Raw genomic sequence first — 26023 nt, forward strand, 5'->3', positions numbered from 1 at the left:
GAGGCTCTTGTACTTTATGTCTATGGTTGCCAGATAAGGTTTCCAATGAGGCAGGGCAATGAAGAGCACAAAATGCTTTCAGTGAGAGGGCAGGCAGGATTAAAGGCTAGGCTCGAAAGCTGGCATTTAAATACATAGTTCAAATTTAAAAAAAAACACCAGTGCATTTTGAGGACATTTTTGGTTATGTTGAGTTCAACATATGTGTCCTTAAAAGCACAGGAGAGGAAATGGCCCTCCCTCACCCCCCACCCAGTCTGAGAAGCGCAGCCTACCTGGCATTTGGAAAAATAAAGCAAACCCCAGCAGTATTTCAGTATGAATTGGCCACACACTCCAGGGCTTCAGCAGAAATGGATGTGTCCTAATTGGCTGTTTGGACACATCTTTTGTGAGTGCACCATGCTGTTTTGCATAGGTTGGTGTTCATAACATGTCTAATGGGCTTGTTTTAATCCTGGCCATTTTTAGGCCAGTAATATGGGCAAGCAGAGATAAATAAGTTTCCCTGGTGAGGTACCTGGGGCACATGGGAGCTGAAGGGTTACTAAAACAGTGTACTTCTCATTGCCAGTTGTTTCAAGAGGCATGAAGTGTGTCTCTTCTGGGTTTTGTTTGCCTCCTGGTCCCATATGGCCCAGCTTCATGAAAGTGCTGGGTTGCCATTTAATTTGGCTCAATTTTTAAAATAATTACTTACCTAAATATGTGTGCTTTTTAAAAATAATAAAAAAATCAAATGTAGCATAAACTGAACATGGCAGAATAATCTATTCAATTTCAGGGCTTTGAGGGCTTAGTTCTGAAAAGTCTGACGTTAAATCCACTTGCATTCAGTCATGTTAGTCTTAATTAGGGTTACCTCCTCTGTTTTTTGCCAGGTTCTTCATCTTTAACAGTTATATGGCAGGCAGGGGATAGATTAAATTTGGCCAGTGCAGATAAATCAGAATTTCATTTCAGTTCATTGTTTTAAAAGAATACACTGAAAATGACAAATTTCTTCATATACGTGGGAAGAACTTAAGATTTTTAAAGAGTCAGAAAAAAAATCTAGCCCTGACAGATTCATACATCACTGCAGCACAATGGGGCAACCAATGAAACTCCCTCCGGTACCTTGAGTGAAGGTGGAATCACCCAGCTCTGGAAAAATTATGGGCACAGACCTATGGTAACGCCCATAAGCCCCACATTCAGAGGCTTACAGTAATCCAGATACAGAGCAGTGGGAATGTTGGAAGCTATCATCGCATCCACATCTTCTTGCCTTGCATCTTCTGCTAGTTGGCCCATCTAGCTGGGACAACTTGGAGGGGGAGGGAAAGAGATTGGAGGGATGTCAGTATAGCTCATCTCTGGGCTCCTCAAGTCTCCTCTCCACCCCATTTTCTCTTGAGGAAGAAATTGCTCTTGCAGTGTTGGAGAACAGCTGGTGTGGTTCTGCCCATGATGACTGAGAATGGGAGAGGAGGTTGGAGCACTGATTTCCAGCTCCAAGGTTGGATCACTGACCTTTGATCTGGGAATCTGAACTATCCTTCAGGGTGCATTGGATTGTTCCTGTTGGATGTTCAGGCATATCCTAACTTGATTTTTATTGAAGATCTTTAAGGGTATTAAATAAAGGCATGACCTTTTCACAGAAAGAAATGTCTCATGTCTTCATTCCAGTAGGAAGACAAATGGAGAATATTCATTATGTTTGCTTTTGTATATATGTGGAATTTGATAAGATAGAATCTTGGGGCAATTTTAAATATTACTCCAATTTAGTTTCAAGTTAAGGGTGAACACAATCAATCATTAAATAACGGATTTAAAAAATACTTGGTGATCAATTTCTAATACACCTCTGAGTTTAGTAACACGTATTTCATAAATTTAGGACTGCAGTTGCCTCTAAGAGTAAGTGGGAAGATAAGAGGTCTATGCCTGATTCATCAGGGAATGAAATCTGTGGGATCAGAGCCAAAATGAAGGAAAATGGGCATCCTGTTCAATGCAATGAATTGATTGGAAACACAGCCAAAGGCTCTTCGATGTAGTTAAGTTCAGTTTATTTGCTTCAGCCACTGGCCATAACAAAAAGTTATGAACAAGGCAGAAACAAACAATAGGAAAAACCAGGCAATCAATAAACATATACCACATCACCTATTAGTATGTAAACCAAGGGGAATTTGGTAGGTGTGCAGTTTCAAGCCCTAAAAATAATGCATGCCCAATGCTGACAGAGATAGGCTTAAAAACAAGCAAACTTAAGCCTCTGTGTCCCTCTCTTCTGCTTGGAAGAAGGATGGAGGAAAGCAAAGAAGTGGAGCCCACAGCAAAACTGCTTCATGCTCTTTCATGATAAGAGGTTCTGCTGTTAAATAAAATAAAGCAAATAGCACAAGTGGGACTTGCAACAGAATGATGTGGTGTGCAGTCCTTTTGTTCATGATTCCAGTCAGCCAGCTCTATGCTCCTTCTGGATACTACAGTTCATTCCCACTCCCACCAGTTTTCCATTTTTTTCCATGTTTTACTTCTCCCACAAAAGGAAGGAATGTTAACAAAACAAAACAATGCATTAAACTGACAATTAAAAAAATGTAAGTGAGCATTCCAGATCCACTAAGCATGTTCAGTCCTCATTAAGCTAGTGTGTGTGTAGAGATTTACACATTTAATCTAAAAATGTCCTTTTTTCCTGCAACCCCAGGGATCCCCTGAACTAGCTGATATTTCCCTCTTGTATGTAGATGGCACCATGTGGATCTACTTTCATTGTTGGATAAGAATTTCTCTTCACTAGGCTAGTGGAAATCAGCAAAATCAGAATTTGTCAAGGCTCCAGGAGTTTAATCTCAAAGCTTGGTTCAATTCATATCAAAAACAGATTGCAAAGTTTTCTTTTCTGTTTTCCTTCCCTATAAGAAAATTGCTATGTATTTGGATATGCATTTGGGTGTACATTCAAAAGCATGCATCTTCCCCCATTAATTTAGTGTGAACTTGAAAATCTATTTTTAATGTGGACCTTGCTAAGCCACTCACTTTTCAAAAGCATTTTTCTCCAGTATAAAGCAGATAATATATAAGCTTTCACCACATATTGCACTCGTATTTGGGTTTAGGATGTGTGAATGGCACAAATTCTGCTCTTAAGCAAACTGAAGCAAATTTCTCATGTGTCCTTAGTCTGCACTGCAGCTGCTTCAAGCTAGCACAAGAATAGCATTAAAAAGAAAAAATCTTGGATGGGGTGGCATTTCTAACATTTCTAAGCTGCCAAGTGTTTAAGTTTTTCCTCTCACACTGTATTATTTCTGTGGTTCAACCAGTTTATCAATTTATTAATGGTGTTTTTATGCTGCCCTTGAGCTCAGAAAGATTGCAAGGTGGCTCACAAAGACAGGGAATCAGACATTGTGCCAGTGCTGGGTATAAGGAGTTTCAACAAAGTGCTGATATAAAAAAAAGCTATAAAATGGTTTGTGCGTGAGAGAGGTAGATGGTATCAGTACATTGTCTCGAGGTAGAATTGCATTAATACATTTTGATTAACAGAGACAGTTTCTTTCTTCTGTTATTGCATCTTAGCACTCAGTCATGTACCAGTTTTGGACCTGCACTCCTTCCAGGCTGTGGTTATTGAAATGCCTACTGCTTGACAGGAAAGAAGGCTGGAGCTGAGACCAAAAACGAGAGATCCACTCTGACAGTGATGCAAGCATAAATATTATTTTGCTTCTCTGCTGAATTGTATCCCTCTCCTAACAAGAGGGGTGCTTACAATTGCACTGTACACATCTTTCTTTCACCCTGCATGGATAGCAGTTTTGGTATAAATAGCAGGATAAGTTTGTGACATCTCTTCTCAGAAATAGTCCATTTATAGAAGGCTTTTAGAAGTCTGTCATTCAACTTTTGGGGGGCAACAATTTCAAGGCCATTTCAATATCTGGGATGAGTAAGAACTCCTATCATCATTTTTGTACTCTTATTGATGTGCTTAATAATTACCTAATAATCCAGAGGTGGAGAGAATCCTACACCTTGAAAGTGGCAGATATTATTTCAGATTCTTTTCTTGGACTGAACATTAGTGATGCTATCCTAGCAAGTAAGTTCCACTGAATTCAATGTGGTTATGATTGCAACATGACTGTACAAATCTAGATATAGCTACTCAGTGTAATCGGCAGACTACAATTCTAGGTAAGCTTTTGGGGAAACTATGACGGCAGGTGGGAGAGGGGCTTTGTTTATAATTTAAATAATTTACATCCCACTTTTTAATAAAAAAATGTTCAGAATTACATATGGTAAATAGGAATGAGCAGCAGCAAAAAGAATAAAATATCAATATAGAACTCACAATAATTAATTCTAGCATAAAAACAGATGCACTATTGAACCCACAAAAAGTTTTTCAGTACTTGTCTATAAATAGAAGGGCAGAAAGTAGATTGAATCTCCATGCAAAGACCGTTAGTGCTGTGCTTGTCAAGATATCCCATTCCTTATACCTACCAGTCAAATATCAGCTAAGGATAGATCTGAGATCTGAGGCTAACCTGGCCCATCTATGGGTCAGAGAAGGAGCAATTGCCTTGGGTATGCTTTCCCTTCCCTGCTAGACAGAAGACTCCGCTCTTTCCTGTTACCCTGGGAATACAGAAGCACAAATGCTTCCCTGGCCCCATTCATCAGCCAAAGGAGCAAAAGCCACCAATTACTGTTAAGCAATAACCCTGCCAGCAAGGAAAATCAGCCTGGCCCAAGGTGCATTTCTTTATTTGGTTTGATTTACACCTCACATTTCTACCAAGAAAAATGGCACTCAAGGTGGCTATTTAAATGCCCACTTATACCTCACCTCCTCCTTCTTGCTGTGAAAAACTGAACTCCCATGTCTTCCTTTTTCCTCTACACCCCTTCTGTTGTGGGTAAGCCTGATGGTGGGGTCTGCCTCTCTTTTTTATTGATGTGAACTGAACTGAGAAACAATTGTGCAAAAACAGGATGGAAATGAAATAAATAAACTAAATAATAACAGGGTCTCTGCTAACAAGAACCGTACATCTGGGGGGGGGGGGGAGAGCACGAGAGTGCATAGAAACAATATCTGATCCCAGTTATTTCTTCTTGTTCCTTAAATACGATGGAAATCTTGATTCATGACCAAAATCACTATAAGGAAAACAGTCTTTATTCATGATAAGGAGGTAGTGGGAAGTAAAGCTAGGTGATCTGATTTGAAAAACAGGAGATGATGTAGGAGAACTCTGAGTCCATGGACACATGCTCCATTGTAGACATCAGAAGGCCGTTATGCTGGGAAGATAGATTTCTTACAAGGCAGCATCTTTTATTTTTTATGTGCAAGTAAGGAAATGTATGACTATAAAGTTCAGCATTAAAAGATGGAAACAACCTTTGTATGGCCATCAACAAGAAATAACATCATGGCTTATATCCTTATTTACAGGCATCCTTTGGAGCCCTCAGTTAAAAGTGGCTGTATATTGATTATCCTAATACATAAAATCTTAACTATAAATTTATTACATAGCTTCATTTCTAAAAAATCTTATGATGTTTGCAGTGAAAGTTGATCTGGAATGGTAGGAACACAGTTGATCATATGTTTTACTTTATAGAGCACAATCCTCTAGTTGAAGAAATTCTTCATTCAAAAGGTTGTTCTAATTATGTCCAGTCTTTTTGGTTCTTTACCTTTAAAGAAAGAGCACAAGTCTTGGAGTTGTTTGTCTGCCTTTAGCACTTGGATGGGAGACTATCAGGCACACAGATCAGTTGGCCACACTCTCCCCCACTACTCCCCCACACTCCCCCAATACAGAGTATTTCTATTTAAATGCCAGAATTGTTTTGAAATATGCATCACTAGATATAAAACAGCACGTGCATGTTTTATGCAAATTAGTGTCCTTATCTGTCACGTTAACTGGTAATGTATTTTCCCTTTGTTGATGATGCATGGGTGGATGCCCTAGGCCATATCACTCAGACCCTTTGTTATAAGATATTCGTGAAATCATTACTACAAGTAGAAATTACCAGCATGACAAGAAATGCTTTCTACAACTTAGCTGATGAGAAGACAAATTCTACTGTTACCTCAAGAGTAAATACTTTAACATGTTTAATATGGATCTGTTCTACAAGAAGTTTTGGGGATACTCACTAGTGCAAATTCCTTGTTGAGAATCATCTGTTCCACTAGCGATGACTCATTATGGAAGAGGTGGGGTTGCATGTGGCTCCACATATGAGGAAACCACCAGAACTCATTCACTGAACTCAGCAATAGATCATCACCTTCATCTTCCTCAATGGTTCCTGAAAAATGAAGGAAGAGTATTGTACATTGTAACAGGTGTGAACTCTAGCAGTTCTTTTGTTCACAGGAGTGCTGTATTCAGTTAGGAGCTGTGTGGGCAACAGGTTTCTGAAGGCCCTTGTGCAAGATGGCCTCAGTGGGTCCCCTCCCTAGTAACTCTACCTTCTCCCTGTTAGTGTCACCAGCTGCTACTGCTTTTCATTCCTTTCTCATCATTGCTACTACTTGATTGACCGAGAACCAGTGAATGAGTAGGAAGTGACATCCATTGCTCCTTCCTTCTTCTCACCACCACCACTCTCTGGACTAGAACAAAAAGCAGGTGAACAAGCATTTTGTAGTGGTGGAGCAAGTCCAGGGTATCCTGACAGGGCCTCTTGGAAAGTGCCCGATCATGCCTATCCTTGACACCAGCCCTGCTCAGAAGCATGAATGAGGTTAGCCAGGTCATGATTCCAATCAGCTGGCCATTATCCTATGAGTACGATTCCATTTTCCCAAAGGGTCCAGTAACTTCGGTTCATGGGAAGCAGGAAGGTGACAGGAATTTACCAGGCTGCAGCAGAATATCTTTTCTTGCTAGGGATACAACTGAGACTGGATGCTTGTGCATTGCTCTTTTGATCATGGAGTTTGCATATTGCAATGGCAGGATAGAAAAGTAGAGCACAATAGTTACTGGAAGCTTTTACATCCTGTGGCCTAATCAAAATGGATTTTTAAACCTTTTGACAATCTTATAGTTCTTTTCTCAAATCCAAAAATCTGCTTCAGTTTAGAGACAATTGTGCATTAAGGAATACACTAATGAAACATGTTCAGCATCTTAGTATAAAAGCTTCCTTGGGTACACAAACCACATTTCTAGTAATTAACAAATATCTCTCCATGCTTTATGTATAATGAATCCATAAAGTATGTGTTTGCATGGAGAATACCTTGACACATTGCCTTTAAGCTGAAGTGACAAAATGAAAGAAAAGGCAGAGGTACTCAATTCCTACTTCGCCTCAGTCTTCTCCCACAAGAAAATCTACAACAAAGAGGAAGCACAAGCTAAAAGTGAGAAATGGAAGCCTAAGACTGACAGACAAATGGTCAAGGAATATTTAAAAGGAATAAACACTTTCAAATCTCCAGGGCCCAATAAGCTCCATCCCAGAGTCATAAAAGAGGTAAGAGAGGAACTCTCAGAAACACTGGCTATTATCTTCAATAAATCTTGGAAAACAGGAGAAGGGCCAGATGACAGGAGAAGGGCCAGTGTTGTCCCCATCTCCAAAAAATGGGGGAAAAAGATGAACCTGGGAACTACAGACCAGTTAGTCTAACATCAATCCCTGGAAAAATTCTGGAGAAAATTATTAAAAAACTAGTCTACAAGGAACTAAAAGAAAATGCAGTGATTGATAAAAGTCAATATGAAATTATCAAAAATAAATCCTGTCAGACTAATTTAATCTCATTTTTTGACTGGGTAACTTCCCAATGAACAGAGAGAACACTGTGGACATAATCTACCTCAACTTTTAGCAAAGCTTTTGATATAGTGCCCCACAACATTCTGATAAGCAAATTAGCAAAAGGTGGACTAGATAGAAAAGTTATTAGGTTGCTAAATTGGACACAAAGAGTGGCAACTTCTCAAACTGGAGGGAGGTAACTAGTGTTCAGTCCTGGGCCCAGTCCCCCTCAACATCTTTATTGAGGATTTAGATGTGGAAGTACAAAAAAAAGAGAATCAAATTTGCTGATGATATAAAACTGGATGGAAAAATGAACACCCTAGAAGACAGAATGAAGATCCAGGGCAATCTTAGTAAACTTGAATGCTGGATTGAAAGCAACAGGGTGAGATTCAATAAGGACATATGTCAAGTCCTTATTGTCAAGCCCTCTAGGGAAAAGAAACCAAATGCATCAGTACAAGATGAGGAATACATGGCTCAAAAAAGCTGAAAAAGAAAAAGACCTTGGTGTCATTGTGGACAACAGGCTAAATATAAGCCATCATGCAATGTGGCTGCAAAAATGGCAAATGCTATTTTGGGATGCATTAATAGAGGTATTACTTACAAATCAAGTGAAGTAATACTTCCCCTAAACTCCTTACTACTCAAATTTCATCTGGAATACTGTGTCTGGTTCTGGGCACCAAGATTTAAGAAAGATACAAAAAAATTAAAAAGTGTCCAAAGGAGGGCAACAAAAATGAGGGAGGGTTTGGAAACACTACCCTATGAGGACAGACTGAGATCTGGACATGTTCAGCCTTTAGAGAGAAGAATGGGGGGTGGACAGGGGGACATGGTATTTCTCTACAAGTTCCTCAAAGGCTGTCACAAAGAGGAAGGTCAAGATGTCTTCTCTCTGATATGAGAGTTTAGGCCATGGAATAATCAACTCAAGTTGCAAAAGTCCAGATTCAGGCTAGATATCAGAAAAAATGTCCTCACTGTCAGAGCAATACAACAGTTGCCTAGAGAGGTGGTGGGCTCTCCCACACTAGAGACGTTCAAGGTGAAACTGGACAGCCATCTGAGTGGGATGGTGTAAATTGGTGTCCTGCAACAGCAGGGGGTTGGACCTGATGGACTTCTTGGGCCTAGTATTCTATGATACTATGATAATACTAGTTTTTTCATCAGGGCTTGCTTTGGATGTAAGATACCTGAAAGAGTACACATGACAGCAGATCCCTTAATGGAAGGCACTGATATGGCTCAACTCATTAAATGGTTTTGTATTATTTTAGTGAACTTCATAAGGCGCCAGTACACACACACACACACACACACACACATTCATTGGGACATGCACAGCATTTCACTCTTGGCACCCTCATGAAACAAATATGGTATTGGTAATGTTAAAATCAACTGGGAAATAGAAAATTCAGACAGTTGGTTTGTGATATAAATTTGCTCAGTGAATTCCCACAGAACATGGGGACAGATAGAAGCAACAAAAAGAATACAATTAAACTGGTGAGCTTGAATTAAGTGCCTGTACTTGTGTATGTAAAATCCTTCTCATTAGGAAATGTGACTGCATGTTTATAACATATCTCCCAGCATTTATATGGACTTGATATTTTTTTTCCTCAAGTGGTTGTATCTGGAATTGGTAAAGTGACATTGTCGCTTGTGGTTGGGATATTAGTTCACCTCAAGAATTACTTGCTCTCTACAGCTCTTTCTGAGATAACTGGCACTTCTCAAGGAAGGACAATGATAACTTTTTATACTGGGGTTGCTCAGGCTTGGAAGAAAATCACATCCTTTGCCTTGGCAATCAGCCCTTGCCCCAAACCGGCTTCTTTTTATGCAAGGATGATTAATCTTATATATGCTGAAATTAACTCCCATGTGTATTATTACTTACTGCATTACTTGTCTGAGCTCTTGCACTGATTGTTTTTCCCTAGGATTTAGCCTTAGTGAGCATGATGCAAAGCACAGTTTGTTGATCTTTCTGCAGATACCCTAAACACTGTCTTATCTCCAGAAGTGGCTTTCAACTGGCAGAAAGTACTTCTTTTGATGTGAAGCCAGGGGGCTGATTTTTGTCAGTCCCTCTTGCCTACCATGTTCCTCCATGCAACACTGTACACTATTCCAGTGAAACCCTCTGCTTTTAGGAACAGCTCTTTGGAATGAAGTGGATGGGGGAGAGCTTAGAAAGCTAGGAGTCCCACCTTATGGAAATGAAACTGCTTCCTGTTTGCATAAAATCTCCATTGTATGCAGCCCAATGAATATAATGGAATGGCACATGTCAGTGGTCTGTGTGCACAAGTGTGTGCGCATGCGCATGCCATTTCCTCCCAGAATTCCATTGAGAAAGATGCTACAGCTATATGCAGTGTTTCAGCATTAAAACTCATATGCAGAGCCTCCAGGGAGATGGGAAGATCTCTCTTTAGAATATATCCTGCACATATACAATAGAAATGTGTCATGGAAGGGCAGGGATAGCACACTCTCCTTATGGATTTAGTATACTCAGATTTATAATGTCTGCATTGGACCTACAACATGTTTCAGTCTGGGGCATTCTGGGGAATAAATATGGTGTGTAGGACTCATTGTGATATCAAATATTTAACTGTTGCACACCACCCAGAGAGCTTTCACTGTTGGGCAGCATAAAAGCAGAATACACGGGCAAATAACCAAGAGTTCTTAAGAAAAGGAAAGAGTGAGCACTAGCTTGCATTAACTGTTAAGAACTGAACTGTGTTGATTGGTTAGCTAAAATATTTCCTCTGAGTTCTCCTTTGGTTCCTACATTCAGATAATATAAATAGCAACATGCAGTTGTGAAGGATGCCCTTCAGTATTTCTTCTGCAAAATCCAAGTTCTAAGTACTATTTTGTAGTAGAAGTGGTAAGTTCTAAGTACTACTTCTAAACAGGGTTGTATGCTGGAATCTGGGAATGCCAGACAGGAATCATGTCTCCATTTAAAGTTCTGTTCACTCATTTTATCTCATAAGAAGTATGAAATCCAGAACAGCAGTTCCAGTAAACTTATCTGTACTTCATCAAGGACTGTGGATTGTGACTGCCCAGCCCTCCCAAGTCCCTAGCGTCAACCTTTCATAGAAACAGGACCATCTGAGCAGGAAGTCATGCCACCCTGTCATGAGGAGGCCAATCACATCCTTGAGATATCAAGAACTTTCTGCACACACTCTGATTATTTCACAATTGTGAGGGCTGTTCTTCAGCACTGAAAAGATTCCAGGGCAAAGTCTGTGTGAGCAGTAGCTCGGTAGGTTGTCCCCAGGGCCTTTGAATATTCCTGACTGGTAGCAGTTCCTCCCTACAACTAGAGCTGACATCTACAAGGTAGCCATTTCATGGTCTGACTAAAAAAATCTTGGCCTTATAAAAAATGTGGATCAAAACCTTGGCGGTATTCGACAAGGAGAACAAGCCAGTCACGCACCAAAACCGTATCAGTGTGGCATCCTTTGGTTCTGCTATCTCATGTAAACTCCCTCCCTCCTGTAGTATTAGCATATCAAGAATTAAGGTGGCCACTCATGTATCACCAACAAAGAGGAAATCTGTCACCAAAAATGAAGAGCACAGACAACACTTTCGTATAAACCACTGCTATACTGATCTAAGCATAGAGACACATTTAGAGTAATTACCCTACCTTAAGCAAAAATGCAATACATTTAAAGATAGTTGGGGACACTGAGCAGCTGACCCTCCTCATTCTGCTGTGCTAGCTCTTGATGGCTGTCTTCAAGGCCTCTGCTCCCTGGCTTCTCATGGTCTTTCTCTTTGGACTGCCAAGAAGATGCTTGTCCTCTGATAACCCATTGATCAGTCCTTTCTGAGTAAGGCATGTGGATACCCAACCAGTGACAAGGCTACCCAATGGTGACTCACTGACTGGATGGGTGGTGTACTAGTGTGCTACTAGAACTGGTGTTCTAGTGACTGCTCACTAGGTAGCCTTGTTAAAATGTGAAGCTGTTGTAGGTCTGTAGAAGGTCAAAGAGCTCCACATTTTCCCCTGCACCCTTAGTGTCACAGCAGTCCTGCTGAACTCAGTAGGGTTTACATTTGAGCAAATAATGCAGCTAATTACTTTCTCAGACTTCTAGACCAGTTTTCAAAACATTTTCCCACTTATTTCCCCCAAAATAGAGCAAAAATTAAAACCCAACACAAAATTACAAAGCAGCAACAAAGAGAACCATCAACATTAAAAAGATTTAAATATAGATTTGAGTAAGCCAAATAAACTATAAAACCTCCATATGAAAGAATAAACCTAAAATAATAACTTAAGACGCCTCTATAATTTCTTTTGCCACACCAGATTCTTGCTAGCGAGTCTTAGGACTGGCAGAAAGTTCTAAGATCAGAGCCATGCATCTAATGAACATTGATCTGATAGGACCGTACTCCTAAGCCCCCAAACCATGGATGGGGAGTACAGGGTCAAACCATTTGTCCTGCCCCCTTCATCCAAACCCAGCAGGCTTTGCCCTCTGATTTCCTCACACTGCATCATGCCATGAAGAAAGATTTGGATGTACCATGGAAGCTCCTCTCAGGATTCCCAGGATACATGATGTTAGGAGCCCAAAAATCCATCCCCCCTTCACATGTGAGTCCTTCATAATATGGAAACCTGGTGACTAGGTACAAACTGTGAGACTGTGCAGTGAAGCTAGTGGTGTGCACTCTCTGTTAGCAAAATGAGCCATTCATTGTTTTCCATGTTGGTTGCTTTATAGGTGGGTCGATAAACTTAAACAACCATCTTTCTTCTGAAACAAAGAGCAGAGAAACAAGTGCAAACATTGGCTTGAAACATGCTGCCCCAAATCTTTCCCCATCCTGAGAAGTAGTTCTTAAGGAGAAACAGCATGCAAATGAAGTTGAGGAGGCTTTAAAAAAGGAGAGCACAAGCAGAGATAGGGAATGCAAAAAAAAGAGAGAGAGAGAGAGAGAGAGAGAGAGAGAGAGAGAGAGAGAGATTGGAAGCAGGTAATGCTAATCTGCAGAATCAGATGGGGGGCAGAATCAATTAATTACTTAGAACTTGAAAGGTGAAGTAATCCTCTTTTCATTTAATTTAAATTCCTTTTATTCCACATCTTCTCTCCTGTGGGCAAAGCAGTACATTTAAAAAAAAAAACAAAGCATTCTACAATGCTTTCTCACTTATGTGACTGTATTTTGGTAAGTTCAGTTCTTATCCCTGTGAAGTCACAGTAGGGTGTGCATCACACAAATATGACTCCAGTTAAAGAGGTCAGAGCTCTCAGTTCTCACCAATTTATCTCTTAATCTACTTGACAGGATGGGAAAGTCAATGAAGGTACCAGCTTTGCCTTGTCTGGTGCTGGCATAAATACTGGCAGTGATATCTATTTCTGTTATAATCCCTCAACTGACATCATCTGCTTAGGAAAGTGACTAGGGCTCTTCTTTTCTATATCCCCTTTTCTTTTATATACTTTTGGCATGACTTCACCTATTTTCCATTTCTCTAGCAGTTTAATAAAACTGAAACAATATGGAAAGCCCTCATGTCTCAGATTTGCATCTGAAAATTCCCAGTTCTCAGATTTGCATCTGAACATTTTTGAATCGGTTTCTAAAATGTTCAATGTTTACATATATAACTAAACAGCAAGACTTCATATGTATGTAAAATTAATCTCCAGTACTGTATTGCCAGCTATATACCATACTAAGAAAAATGTGCTTTGATTTTGTTCTACCTGCTTAGTTGCTGCCTGAAACTTTAGAATTCCTTCTTACCTGTGTGGTAAAACTTTCCTGAAAATCCAAGGTTGAAGGTAAAATTTGCAACCTTAGTGCGTAGTAAAATTTGAGTCTCTAGTAAGGCCTGAAATACATAAGAAATAGCATGCATTTAGGAAAAAAAACTTTTTAAAAATAAAAAACCTGATGTTTTTGAGCTATATAGTTAATAATCCTAACAAATATGTTTTAATATCAATAATTTCCCTCCCCCGCACCTACATGATTTAATCTACAGAACATCTGAAGATATATGGTAAAGAAAACTAACTTTAAAAACTAAATTGTATCATCATTGTATCTTATTAATTAGTAGTGCAAACCTTACTGAGATGTAAGTCTCACTGGTTAGGTTCAGACAACACAACAAGCCATGGTAATTTTTGTTTGTTTACCATTGATGGTCTGTTGTGTTGTCTGAACTCAGTCATGGAATTTCCTAACGGTTATTTTGGTCTTTAAAAACCACAGTAAGGTGAGAAACAGCAGATTACCTGTGGTCAGACTTAGCAACAATCCACAATGCTTTCCACTCTGGGATGGTCTATCATGTTGTCTGTTTTGGACTTACCATGTGGTACATTTGGCTTCCATGGAACCTTGGAGAAATATGTCAGTCTATTGAATGGTTTCTGTGCTTCACCATAGCTTATTTGGTCATGTGAACCCAGAAAAGTGGTTTCCATGCAGGCATCATAAAGCATGACAATTGCACAAGCAATTGGTGGAAAGAATGATAATTGCACGAGCGACGCTAGCCATCCAGCCTCTACATGCAAACCAATGAGGAAGAGGCAGGCAAGGTAGGCAGGAGAGGTTGGGCTTGAATTTCAGTCTCAGAGCCTGCTGGGAGGTTTGAAGTAGGTGGATAGAAATCACACATATGTGAAACTATGCAGCCTCATTGAGGTAAGAAATACCGACTTTGTTCAATGGTTGCTACATTCACACAGCACAACAAACATGGTAACCTGTGTGGTTCCCATGGTTTGCAGTTTTTACCATGATCTACTTGACAGATCCTTCCCACTGTTGACACATATTCCATTATTCACTGGGCCTGAAACTCAGTCCCAAGGTGCATCACTCCCTGCCTAAGGTGCCAGACTCTTCCTCATTGGACCACACATAGATGCTGCATGCCTGGAGCGGCAGTTGCCACTTTTTCCAAAGGGTTCTGTGCTAGTTGCATACCAGGACCCTGGAAACCATGGTCCCAGGTTTCAGACAACACAATAAGCCATGATGAACAAACCATTGTTTCATGTAATAGTTTCTATAGACTAAACATCCCATGCTGAAATACCACAACAGGATCCAGACAACATGACAGACCAACAATGGTAAAAACCCACCATGACTTATGTTTTCTGAACCCAGTCAGTGTGTTTTGATTTCCAGTGTAACTTCAGTTCCTGCTTTATGAACGCAAACAGCAGTAACATCAAAATATGTGATAGGATATTGTATGCAGAAATATTACTATTTCCCATGAGCTCCCACTTCCCATCTTAGAAGAGCAATTTCGGGCCACATGAAAACCTTTCTGAGGTTTTTCCCTGCTTCTGAGGTCTGGGTGTCTGATTAGAAAAACATCTTTACAAGGCCAGCATTTAGATGTATTATTTAATTATACTCCTGATATTTTTCTCCCATAACTCTTGATTTATGCCTTCGACAAAGTGCAAATCCAACCTACAACCAAATGCTTCAATGTGATCCACCCCATTCAGGATTTCAGCCAGATAGTCATTATTATTTTTTGGCTGCTTCATCCCATTTCACCCTGGTTTTTTGTCTCCCTGTGACATTTGAACATTTTCAGTTTTCAGTGGGCTGTTTTGAAAGTTTTCTTCCTCCTTAGAGAGTTTTGTAAAGTTGTTTAACATTTCTGCATGACTTGAGCTCTCCTAGAACCAGTAATAGCCCCACACTGATGGGTGGATTGTGCAGTTTTGGTACTGGGATAAAATGTTCATGAATTATAATTATTTTACATTGCACTTATATGTGATTTTCTCATCTGAGGAACCCAAGGTGGATTACATAGCTCCACTGTATCCTCACAGCCTGGCCCAAAGCCATCCATTGAGCTTCATGGCTGAGTGGGAACTAGAACCCAGATGCCCTGTGTACCCAACAGTTGGAGACCAAATGCATAGAAATAGTTGATAATCAAGGGCAAAGCTCTTAATGATTTCAGGTAGAGCAAGAGTTCTACCCTACCCCTACCCCTACCCCTGAGGAATACATTAATGGTTTCCTTCCAAATCACCCTACACAAATTCTGTGAAGTCCAGTGCTGAACAATTTAAAGCTACTAGGTTTTCACATTAAAATGTCATTCATGAAAGTGATGTTCAACTCCACCTTTCTTCCCAAAGGGGGAAGATATCTCTTGGGAGACTATGGACCACTAATTCATTAAAACTGAACACCCAAACTTCCACCTGGTTCAGGAACTAGCAGAAATTATCCATGGCAAAATACATAATTCTCAGAGAATTAACAACCAAACTATCAAAACTACTGCATGTCTCCTTGGCCGCAAAAGAACTCACACAGAAATATACCGAATCTATTCAGCCACACACTGAACACAGGCTGAAGAGTCTCCTCTTTCATGGGACCTACACCTCTGCCCAGAGAAATCTACACACACAGCAATACAAGAGTGAATTTTTCAGAAAGCCTAGAGACTTTTTTGCCAGTACCTACTACTCGAGGGAACTTTCCACCATGGTGTGAACCAGTGCATTTGTACAAAACTAGCATCTTCCCAGCATACTGCTAGAAAACACACTGAAAGTCATAGAACAACCATAATTTCCAGAAGGTCATAGCACCAAAGAGGACTTTTACTTCAGAGTGCAAACAAGCCTTGTTTACCTCTCAGCCTCAATCTAAATGTTATGGCAGTCCTACAAACAGTGCTGATATTGTAACTGCAAAGGCTGTCCAAGGTTTTCATTTGTTCATACAGGTTAACATTTGTTCCTGGTGTCATCATAAACAAATTGGACTGCAGTTAGAAACCAATTTTCAAACACCACATTTTTAGAGAATCCTATCCTCAGATCCCATTGAAGGATACCAGAAGGAACACTACAACCTGAAGGAGGAATTTCCTAGAGATGTGCAAGATCAAAGCTGACCATTTCAAGCTCCTTGACCATACACGTTCTATCTGGTATCCAAAACACACCAACTGTGGATATGGGCATTAATTTGTGCCCCATGGATTTGGGCATTAATCTTGTCATAACTGAAATATATCTAAGAAAGTAAACTGCTGCATCCCTAGATCACAGAAGGGAAATATGCCATTATGTCTTATTTCCCCCCACTCCTGCCCATATATTGGTTGTTTGTTGGGAATCTGCATAAATACGTTCAGTAGTATGGCTTCTTGTGTCATACAAATCCAGCCGGGATAGATTGTTGCCATGGTTGCCATAGAGAACCCATGTATGGCTGTAAGGTTGACCATGGCAACAAACCTCCCTCATCAAGTTCACACAATACAGTAAACACCACTGAGGAGGGTAATTGTGCAAATTCCTGGCATACAGGCAACCTGTGCCTGGAGGAAGAAGAAGGAAATAATCCAACAAGATTTATTTCCTGCTCCATGATAGTGCAAATGTGGTGTAGTGGTTAAGAGCATGGGACTGGGTCTCAGGCGATCTGGGTTCTAGTCCCTGCTCAGCCATGGAGCCAACTGGGTGACTTTGGGCCAGTCACAGACTTTCAGCCCAACCTACCTCACAGGGTTGTTGCTGTGGGGATAAGATGGAGGAGGAGAATGATGCAAGCTTCCTTGAGCCCTTTATAGGAGAAAGGTAGGATGTAAATCGCTAAATAAACAAATAAATAAATAAATTTAGGATGCTGCTGAACTGTGATGAACATGAGTCCAGCAGTGATAATAAATATCTTGGAAGAAGGGTAGTAGTTGTGGAGATGCATACATTGTAGCTACAACTCTCTTTACTTGCACTACGCTGGGATGATTTGGGGAGAACAGATACCCCATTCTCCACTATATCACAATAAAGTACTTAGATCTGAGGCTAGTAGCCAGCCCCAATCCTAAAACCTCCAGCACTATATCTCTCTCTCTAGCAGGAGATCAGGGTAATGGGGGAAAAGGTATAAGACTTGAGTAAGACTAGACGATTCCTGTTCCAGGATAGATAGAGTCCTGTGTAAGCACTTAAGGGCTGTGGATATATCACAACATTTTATTGTAGGGCTGACTTATGTTGGTATGCAAGATAAATTGGCATGCAAGATAAAATCAGCCTTTTCAAAACTTCTTCCCTGCCAGATATTTTATTTTATTCATGGATTGCAACTTTCCTTATTGTACTTGGCATGGGACAGGACTAGATTTTGCAGAGCTTTCTAAAGGAAATAGGAAGGGAAAGAAGAGCATAATCATAAAATAAATATGACTGCTTCCCTCAATTGTTGCTTCCCTTATGTGTCTATCACTTCTATTTCATGGCTGTATGAAACTATTCGGAAACTTAGGAATGGAGGTGATTTTTACAAAATTGCTGGTTTGGGTCACAGCTTTTGGGATTTCTTTGTTTTATTTTAAAATTCTCATTAGCAATGAAGCATTTAGTGCTTGAGGAATCTGAGGCTATCCATGGATTTCAGCAATTAATTCTCAAGTTGAAACAGTTTAAGAAAAGAAGAATAGTGTCTTCAAATCTGGTGACATGACTCTCATTGCAAAATAAAAATGTATGCAGCAATCTTTGCATCTGGTTCTCATCAGAGTGCCCAGGTTAGCAATTTGTATTCACAAGCTAAACAAATAAAACACTTTAGTTGCCCAGGATCTTTGTGGAATCCTTGGTTTCATTATATTAACTGCTTCTCTGTTTTATATGTAAGAGTATGAATCGCTCCTCAGCATCCTTATGATGTCTTTTTATTTATTTATATCATGCTTCCACTCAGCAGGATTTTAGATTCATCCATGTAATTACGTTTTGTAGGTTGGAGTTGCCTTGTCTTTATTCTTCATAATTGCTGCATCTATTAAGAAGGAGTGATATTTTCCCACAATGTCCTTGTTAATTACAGCTATCTCCTTCATTTGCATAATAAACTTTTTTGGGGGGCTAGTTCTCTGGGAACATTTCATGGCTAATAGGAAGCAATTTGCTTTCCTTTATTAAGTACATTAAAACTTCATGCCCCAGACATCATTGACTGTAAACATTTGATTCTCCTCAAATTTAATGCACCAAGGCATTTTGCTCTGCCATATTAGCTTTATTTATGCGCTGTGTTCTGGATTGTTAGCTACTAATGAGACTTCAGCTCTTATTGCTCTAAGGCCTGAACACTAACCTCATTTTAATGAGATCATTATTTGCTGTCTTCTGAATGGAAGACAACAAATTTGCCTTTTAATTAAAGGTCAGAACACCTCTAGCTAAGGAAAGTGAAGAGGTTATCAAATCCTTAGAGAAACTGAAGGAATAGCTGTTTCTCCCTTTCGCATTTCTGTGCCAAGTGAGGTGCATGCCAGACTTGATGGGGCATTATTCTGTGGCAAGGGAAAACTGTAAATGTAAGGTAAGTGATAACAATTCCAAAATGCGGGAGCTAGAGCTCCCAGGACAGTGCAAAAAAATAAAAGTCAGCCAAAGTAATTACAGAGGTTTTACTTTGACCAAAAGGTCTACATGGATCAATACCCCCGTTGAAGCAGCATCCCTATTTGTAAAGGGGCAGAAGACAGATGCCAGAGTAATTGAGCTAACAAAAACTAATCTCATATTTCTTAACCAAAGAAGTGAGCCCAGCATAATCGATAACCTGAGCAGCTTTAGTGACACATCCATGGATGTGACTAATTGAATGCTTCTCTTTCCCATGTGCCTAGATAGCAGGATGGACATGGAAACACCATAGCAAAAATTTGCACACAGTTCTGTCCTGGTGTCTAGCCAGGCTTAAGAGTTCTGTTACAATTAAACCCTTAAATGTATTTTAAAACTTGACTCTCAAGAGGGGGGAACTAATTAACTGACTAATTACATAATATTCTGCCTTTATTCCAGGAGTACTGAATGTTTTTCAGCTCAAGGGATGAATTCAATTTCAGAAACTCTTGTGGACCATTTCCCAGTGGTGGGTGGGGACAAAGGGAGAAGGGGCCAAAATAGGAGCAGGGTTCAGTTTAAAGCTTTGACTGTCAGTAATTAAACTTTCTTACCATCAGTAATTAAGTCTTAGGAGAGGCATATTCCAATTTTGTAATGGTGAAATTACTTTCAGAAAAGCTGGGAAAACACTCAGCATGGCTGGAAGTTGTGGAACAAGAATGTGAGGACAAGAGAAGTACTGGCTGCCATCTGCTAACTTCAAGAGGCTGGTATTCCTGGTAGGGTGGATTTTGCCAGGTTCAACATCCTTGATTTATTTCATCATGAAACTTAAAGGAGTGATTGGTAGCTGGTTGGTAGCATTCCAGCAAAACACGTGTTATTGTACTTAGTTAAGACTTTAATATGAAATCACTACAAATGCATGCAATAAAGACTATGGCACCTGAGGGATTCTGGACATTTTAGTCCAACACATGTGGAGAGCACCAGCTTGGGGAACGCTCCTGTATGAGCTCAAGCGGGACAGATGGAATTTAGAATGCTATCTGCACTTATTTTCAAGTGACAAGTGTCTGTTACAAGAAACCAGAGCTTACTGGGAGCTGCTTTTCTCTGGTACCATCATGTTTGCAGATGAGGGCCCTTAGATTTTTTAGTGAAAATAGTACTTCATTAGCAGCCCCTCTGCCCTTAAGGGCCATCTAATCCTTCAGTTTTCGCAGAGGTCTTCTTTCCTCAAAGCAGGCCTGATTGTACCATTGAAGTGCCTAATATTGTTGAGAAAAATTAAACTTTAAGGTTAACTCAAACTTTCCAAAACTGTTAACTGCCTTTGCAGAAAATGTGGGAGTTCTCTGGTCCCACCTCGCTGCTCACAGAGAGTGAGATCCATGGGAAGAGGAATATTCCAGAGACCAAGTAAGTAGTAACAGTAAAAACAGCTTGTGCTGCTGTTTTGTAACTCTAACAATCAGGAAACTGTCTGGAATCGAAGTGCCCATAATTCAGGGTACAGGACTTCAGGCATGCCTCTATAGGTAACCAATTTCAGTTGAGCAAGATGAATGGTGTAACGTGGCAACAGATGCACCAATTACTCATGAGTTATTGACCATCAGTATTGCTAGAACTGCAACAACATATTTGGTTAAGCCATTTGTGTTATGGGTGCTGATAACAACCCCTTAAAGTGCTGAATGGCCAAGTGCAAAACTTCATCACTTTCCTAGGAAATCATAATATATATAACAATAGAGGTGAGTGTGTCCTAATCAAGAACTGAAGCAGAGAGTTTGATTTGCTTCATAAAAACAGCTGAAAGTTCTCTGTTCAGCTAGGTATTTGCAGACAGCTAAATATGATAAATGAATAAGCTACCTTTTAAAGAAAAACAACCACTACAGGCAATTTATGGTACATTTTTGCCAAATCTGGTTGCCATAAGTAGAGGCATTACAATATTCTTTATTTGGTGTGGGAGGAAATAGCTGAACTCCAATGATTCCAGGCATAGTCTTTCATTTTCAGAGAGAAGGCCTTTTCTCTCAAGTAAACTAGGGATTTTGGATCACTAGTAGAAATTATGGATGATTTTGAGACTCTCCCCAAGTCTGGGATCATTTCCAAGCAGTGTGACCCAGGAAACAAAACAAAAGGTTCGGAATGAGGTGCAGTCCATGTAAAACATGCATCGTATCCTCTCATTTGGCTCATGCGGGCTGTTCTGAATGTAATGATTGCACTGGACACCTTTCTCTTGTACATCAGAATGGCCTTTTTGGTCAGATCCAAGATGACCCACTTCTGTAGTGCCTGTGATACCTTGCAAGTTCATGAGACTACATGTGGTCTCTTCTGTAGCAGCACTATGCCTTGGGCCAGGTTGGCTCCATCCCTACAGACAGTCAGCGAAAACAGAATTGTGTTTCCAGACATTCGCTTTTTAAATTGGTTTGGTGTGTTTTCAAGCATGATGATGATGATTAGTTTTGATTTTATCAAATTCTGTGTAATTTCACATCATTTTGAGAGCCCTGGTGGATAGAAACATTATTGATGAATAATAATTCATTATTGGTGACAATAACCAACCAAACTAGGAAGCTTGTAAACAGGGTCTGAGAACAGAGCTTTCTCCTGCTGTGGTTGCCACTGAACTTGGAGGCATGATGTGTGAATAATGACACTGTCTGGTAGTGGATGTTACACCAGCAATTTCCTGGTTCAAAGCTCTGAACCTATCAGTTTTGCTTTCTTCCAAATTTAAATTGCTAAGATCTCAAATCTTGATTCCCTCTAAATATGAAAAAAAACTTTAGGAATTTAGATTTTTTTTCCTGCATCTGCTAAATGCAGCATGTTCAGTTTTTACTGGCATGGAGAAGGCTGTCTTGAACCTGCCTGCAATATAGCTACTAAAGATGGGGACTGGTCAGAAAATAAGTAGTATAACTCTAAATCAGTGCTAACATGGTTGAATACACAGATTCAAAACCAGACCTTTAAGATCTGAGCTCTGGTTCTGGATGGATGACTCTGAAGTTTCTGTTTCTTTCACACTAATTTTTTAAAATGTCAAGATCTTTTTGTCTCATATATGGTGAACTTCTGGTAAATTCATATCAAGACCAAACTAAAATAAACTATTCACCATCCCTAGTTGTGCTCAGTTTTACAGTTTACTGGGTAGACTATTGTGATGGAACTTATGATTCTATCTTGTTCACGGATCCTACATTCATCATGGTTGATATGTTATATTAATGGTATTCTGACATGCCATTTTTGCTGCAGCTTGCAGACAGGTTGGAAGATCCTGTTTACTCAAATCATAACTATAGGAAAGCTACAGCTTCCGTAGCTTTGGAAACTCATTATTCAGGAATTTTAGCTGAATCCACCACAACTGCCTGCATTTTGTCTTTTCCATGTTTTGCAAAATGGACTGAAGTGCACCAAAAGTGCTGTGGTCCTAACATGAATACACTGAATACAGTATACATTGAATACTGTACATTTCAGTATTCAGTGGACTTTATGGCTATTACTTAAGAGGAGAATCACATGAAGACGGCTGATTCAATCCATTACCATGTTGGAGAAGACAAGAAATGGAAGGAAAGAACACAGCTTAGGCACAAGAGTCTGGCCTTCCACTTTGCCTTCCCAGTTTAGAATTGAGGTCTCTTGTTGGAATTAATATGTGCGATTACATATTTGGAACATGCAGTCATAATTCTGATCACATATTTGGAAGGATATACTGGTAGGTCACAGTATACTATGCTTTGCATTGGGATGTCCTCAATCAGTAGGAGTGTATTTTCATGGTACAGTTAAGGGTCCCATGGCACATCCATGATCAACTACCTTTTACAGAGTTTTATTTAGCCAGCTTTGAAAGGTATCTGCAGGATTCCATAGCAGGAGGTAGAAACTAAGCATAAATACATTTCCTAAGGCAGGAGAGGGAAGAATACACTAGCTAGTTGTATCAATGATTATATAGCCTGGTGAACTTATTTTAATTGAGGCTTCAGACCACAGAGAAAGGACAACCTTGAAAGCAATATGCTCTCCAGGAAAAAAAAAAGTCAATAGCTACTATTAAACCAAGCCAAATTTTAAAAAGCACTTTTCAAGGGGAGAAATAAAAGCAACAATGAAAGGATAATCATTCAATTATAATCTATTCTTTAATGGCTAGAAATTCTGAATGCCATACCTCATGTGGCATTTATTTGTGCTTTTTACTTTGTTGTGGGCACAACACATTGAATAATTAGTATTCTGCAGTCTAAAATTCTTTGGGTTGTTTCTGATGGTGCTATTCCACAGATAGAAGCCCTTCTGTCAATAGGACAGAGTGGAGGCAATTCCCTTTCTCCTGGCAGCTCCCCATACACCCTCAAAATCTCCTTTGGAGATCACGGAAAACTTCCAGATCAGATTTTCTGGTGATTCAGAGAAAGTCCCTTTGCACTAATGAGCTTCTGCTAGTGTGTTGGATTTAACCCTGCATGCCTTCAGTAATCATGATATTCTAACTCAGCCTTTTGATACAAATAGTAATGTTCTATTTAAAAAAAATACTATAAACATTGTTGTCTCAGGAAGTTTTAAAAAGTATAATAATATGATCTCTAGCCATTTATACAACAATACCTACATATTGGACATACAGCACCAAGAAGTTGATGTTGAAATGGGCCTTGAACAAAGTAAGCCACCATATGCAATTAATTCACCAGAAGTGATGCATGAAACATTCATTTCCATCTTTTTAAAATCAGAATTTTCCCAGTTTGCACCCTTAGAATAGAACACACACTTGAATGCAAGCTGTGGTTGAAGTTTGTACATTTCTGACCTTGGAATGTGATTCACAGACTTACGCTTGGAAAAAATAATTTCAGATTTTTGTGGCAGAAAGAAGAAGCAAAGATTGCAATCTACAATTGTTCTATAGATTGTCAGGTGCCTTTTGCTCTGTTTTCAGCTCACAGACAGCACTGGATTTTGTGCAAGTTCACATTTATACAAAATTGCAAAACCTCCCATCATTTGCAAATTTCACAAACTGCTGAATAGCTTTGGGTTTTAAATTTTCCACATTTTGGTTTTAAATTTTCTGAATTTTTTCTATGATTAAATACATGCAAAATTATGCAATGTTTAAAAAAAAGTTTGCAAGTCTGCAGAATCAAACAACTCAGGAAAAGCTGCAGAATATCTGGGTTAGATTTTGAGAAATATGAACTTGAGTCTGTTTTGGGTTTCTATTATATCAACAGGGAATAGTAAAAGCATTAGCATTGCCCAGAAGCAAAATTCCACCACTGGGCAAATGTTTACTTTGACTGTAATACCAATTGGGCCATCCCACAGTTACAAGGGATACTTGCCTCTTGCTCTGGGAGTGAAGTGAGAAATTAGTGCATCTTTTTGGTGTAAAAATTTAGCCCCCACCCGCAAGAAATCAACACTGCATCTTGGGAATTTTAATCCGAGTGTACTTTATAAAGATAATTTTGGACAAAATGTCAAGCAAGCACTTGTGGACTATCTATACATGAGTACAGTCAAGACACATTTTGTCTAACAATACACAACCCATCGTGTTCATTAGTTTGTCATCTGCTTACTTTTTCATTTCAAAAAATTAACCATTCTAATAGAGTTACTATCCAAAGACATATAATCCGTCCAAAGAGCCATGTGGCTATTGTAATAACATTGTACTTGAAGTAAATAAATACATAAATTAATAAACAGCTAAACCAAAACTTTGGGATGGTTTGCTGGGTCTGCCTTATTTCTTGTTTTCTGATGCCTTCCAGATGTTTCTTGTTTTCCAATACTTTCCTTCTGAATGCCATTATCCCTGTAAAGTATTTATTGGATAATAAATACTCATTAATCAATTATAATTGCTGTTACATCTTCTTTAAAAAGTCCCTTTATTATCTTCCATATTTAGCTCAGAATCTCTGCTTAAAATGTACAGTTTACAAACAAGCCACAAAGATAATTTGTGGAGTCAAGCAATATTAATATCCTTAGCATTCCACTGCTGTTGCACTCCTCATTACTGAAAAGAATAGAGAGGTGTGGGGAGAGGGATATAGGAAGAAAGCCTTGCAAGAATCTAGCCGGCCTTCAATTTTCATGAGGCATATGCTTGTTCTGGAATGGATTTCCTTTACATGGGCATTCTACAACCCATTTCAGACATGGAATTCTTAAATCTTTAGGCTGGGGAAACCATCATGGAGCTGAGTGAAAATCTGTCCTTGCCAATATTGTTACAAGAACAGTGTAACGAAGGAGTATGATACTGAACAATGAGATCTGTCTAGACCTGTTGAAACTTCTGGATGAGTTTGCTTCCAATATTATTTCAAATTTCCTGTGGCTTTATGTTTCTTGCATATGCCAATAACTAGATGCCACAGTGCTGAATCATTACTGTAGGCATTTGCTGGATCACCAGTGGTGACTGCTCTCAACCATTCCTCCTGTCTCCATTTCTCCCCTCTCTTTTGTGTTGTACTCTCCACCCCTATCAATACCTGAGACCAGGACATTTGTGCATACATTGGTGTGCATTTCCTGGGTCAGAACCATGATGTGTAGTAATGGCCAGATTGTCAGGCTCAGATCAGGCTCAGGAACACTTGTCCCCACTTAGCCATAAAGCAGCAAAGAGTCTTTTATTTCAGAAAGTCTTTGTG

The 26023-nt window shown here is 39.5% G+C and overlaps 1 protein-coding gene across 1 annotated transcript in view; it reads right to left on the reverse strand.

The window, feature by feature from the left end:
• LOC123022822 (bifunctional heparan sulfate N-deacetylase/N-sulfotransferase 4) overlaps positions 1-26023 on the reverse strand; it is a 113614-nt gene that overhangs the window by 63629 nt on the left and 23962 nt on the right. Inside the window, exons 2-3 of the mRNA XM_044428884.1 lie at positions 13654-13741; positions 6200-6354 (exon numbers count right to left, since the gene is read on the reverse strand). Coding sequence (XP_044284819.1) covers positions 6200-6354; positions 13654-13741 — 243 coding nt within the window. The remainder of the gene's footprint in view (positions 1-6199; positions 6355-13653; positions 13742-26023) is intronic.

The sequence above is a fragment of the Varanus komodoensis genome, unplaced genomic scaffold, assembly GCF_004798865.1.
Source record: "Varanus komodoensis strain SLA01 unplaced genomic scaffold, ASM479886v1 scaffold2, whole genome shotgun sequence".
Taxonomy (NCBI): Eukaryota; Metazoa; Chordata; class Lepidosauria; order Squamata; family Varanidae; genus Varanus; species Varanus komodoensis.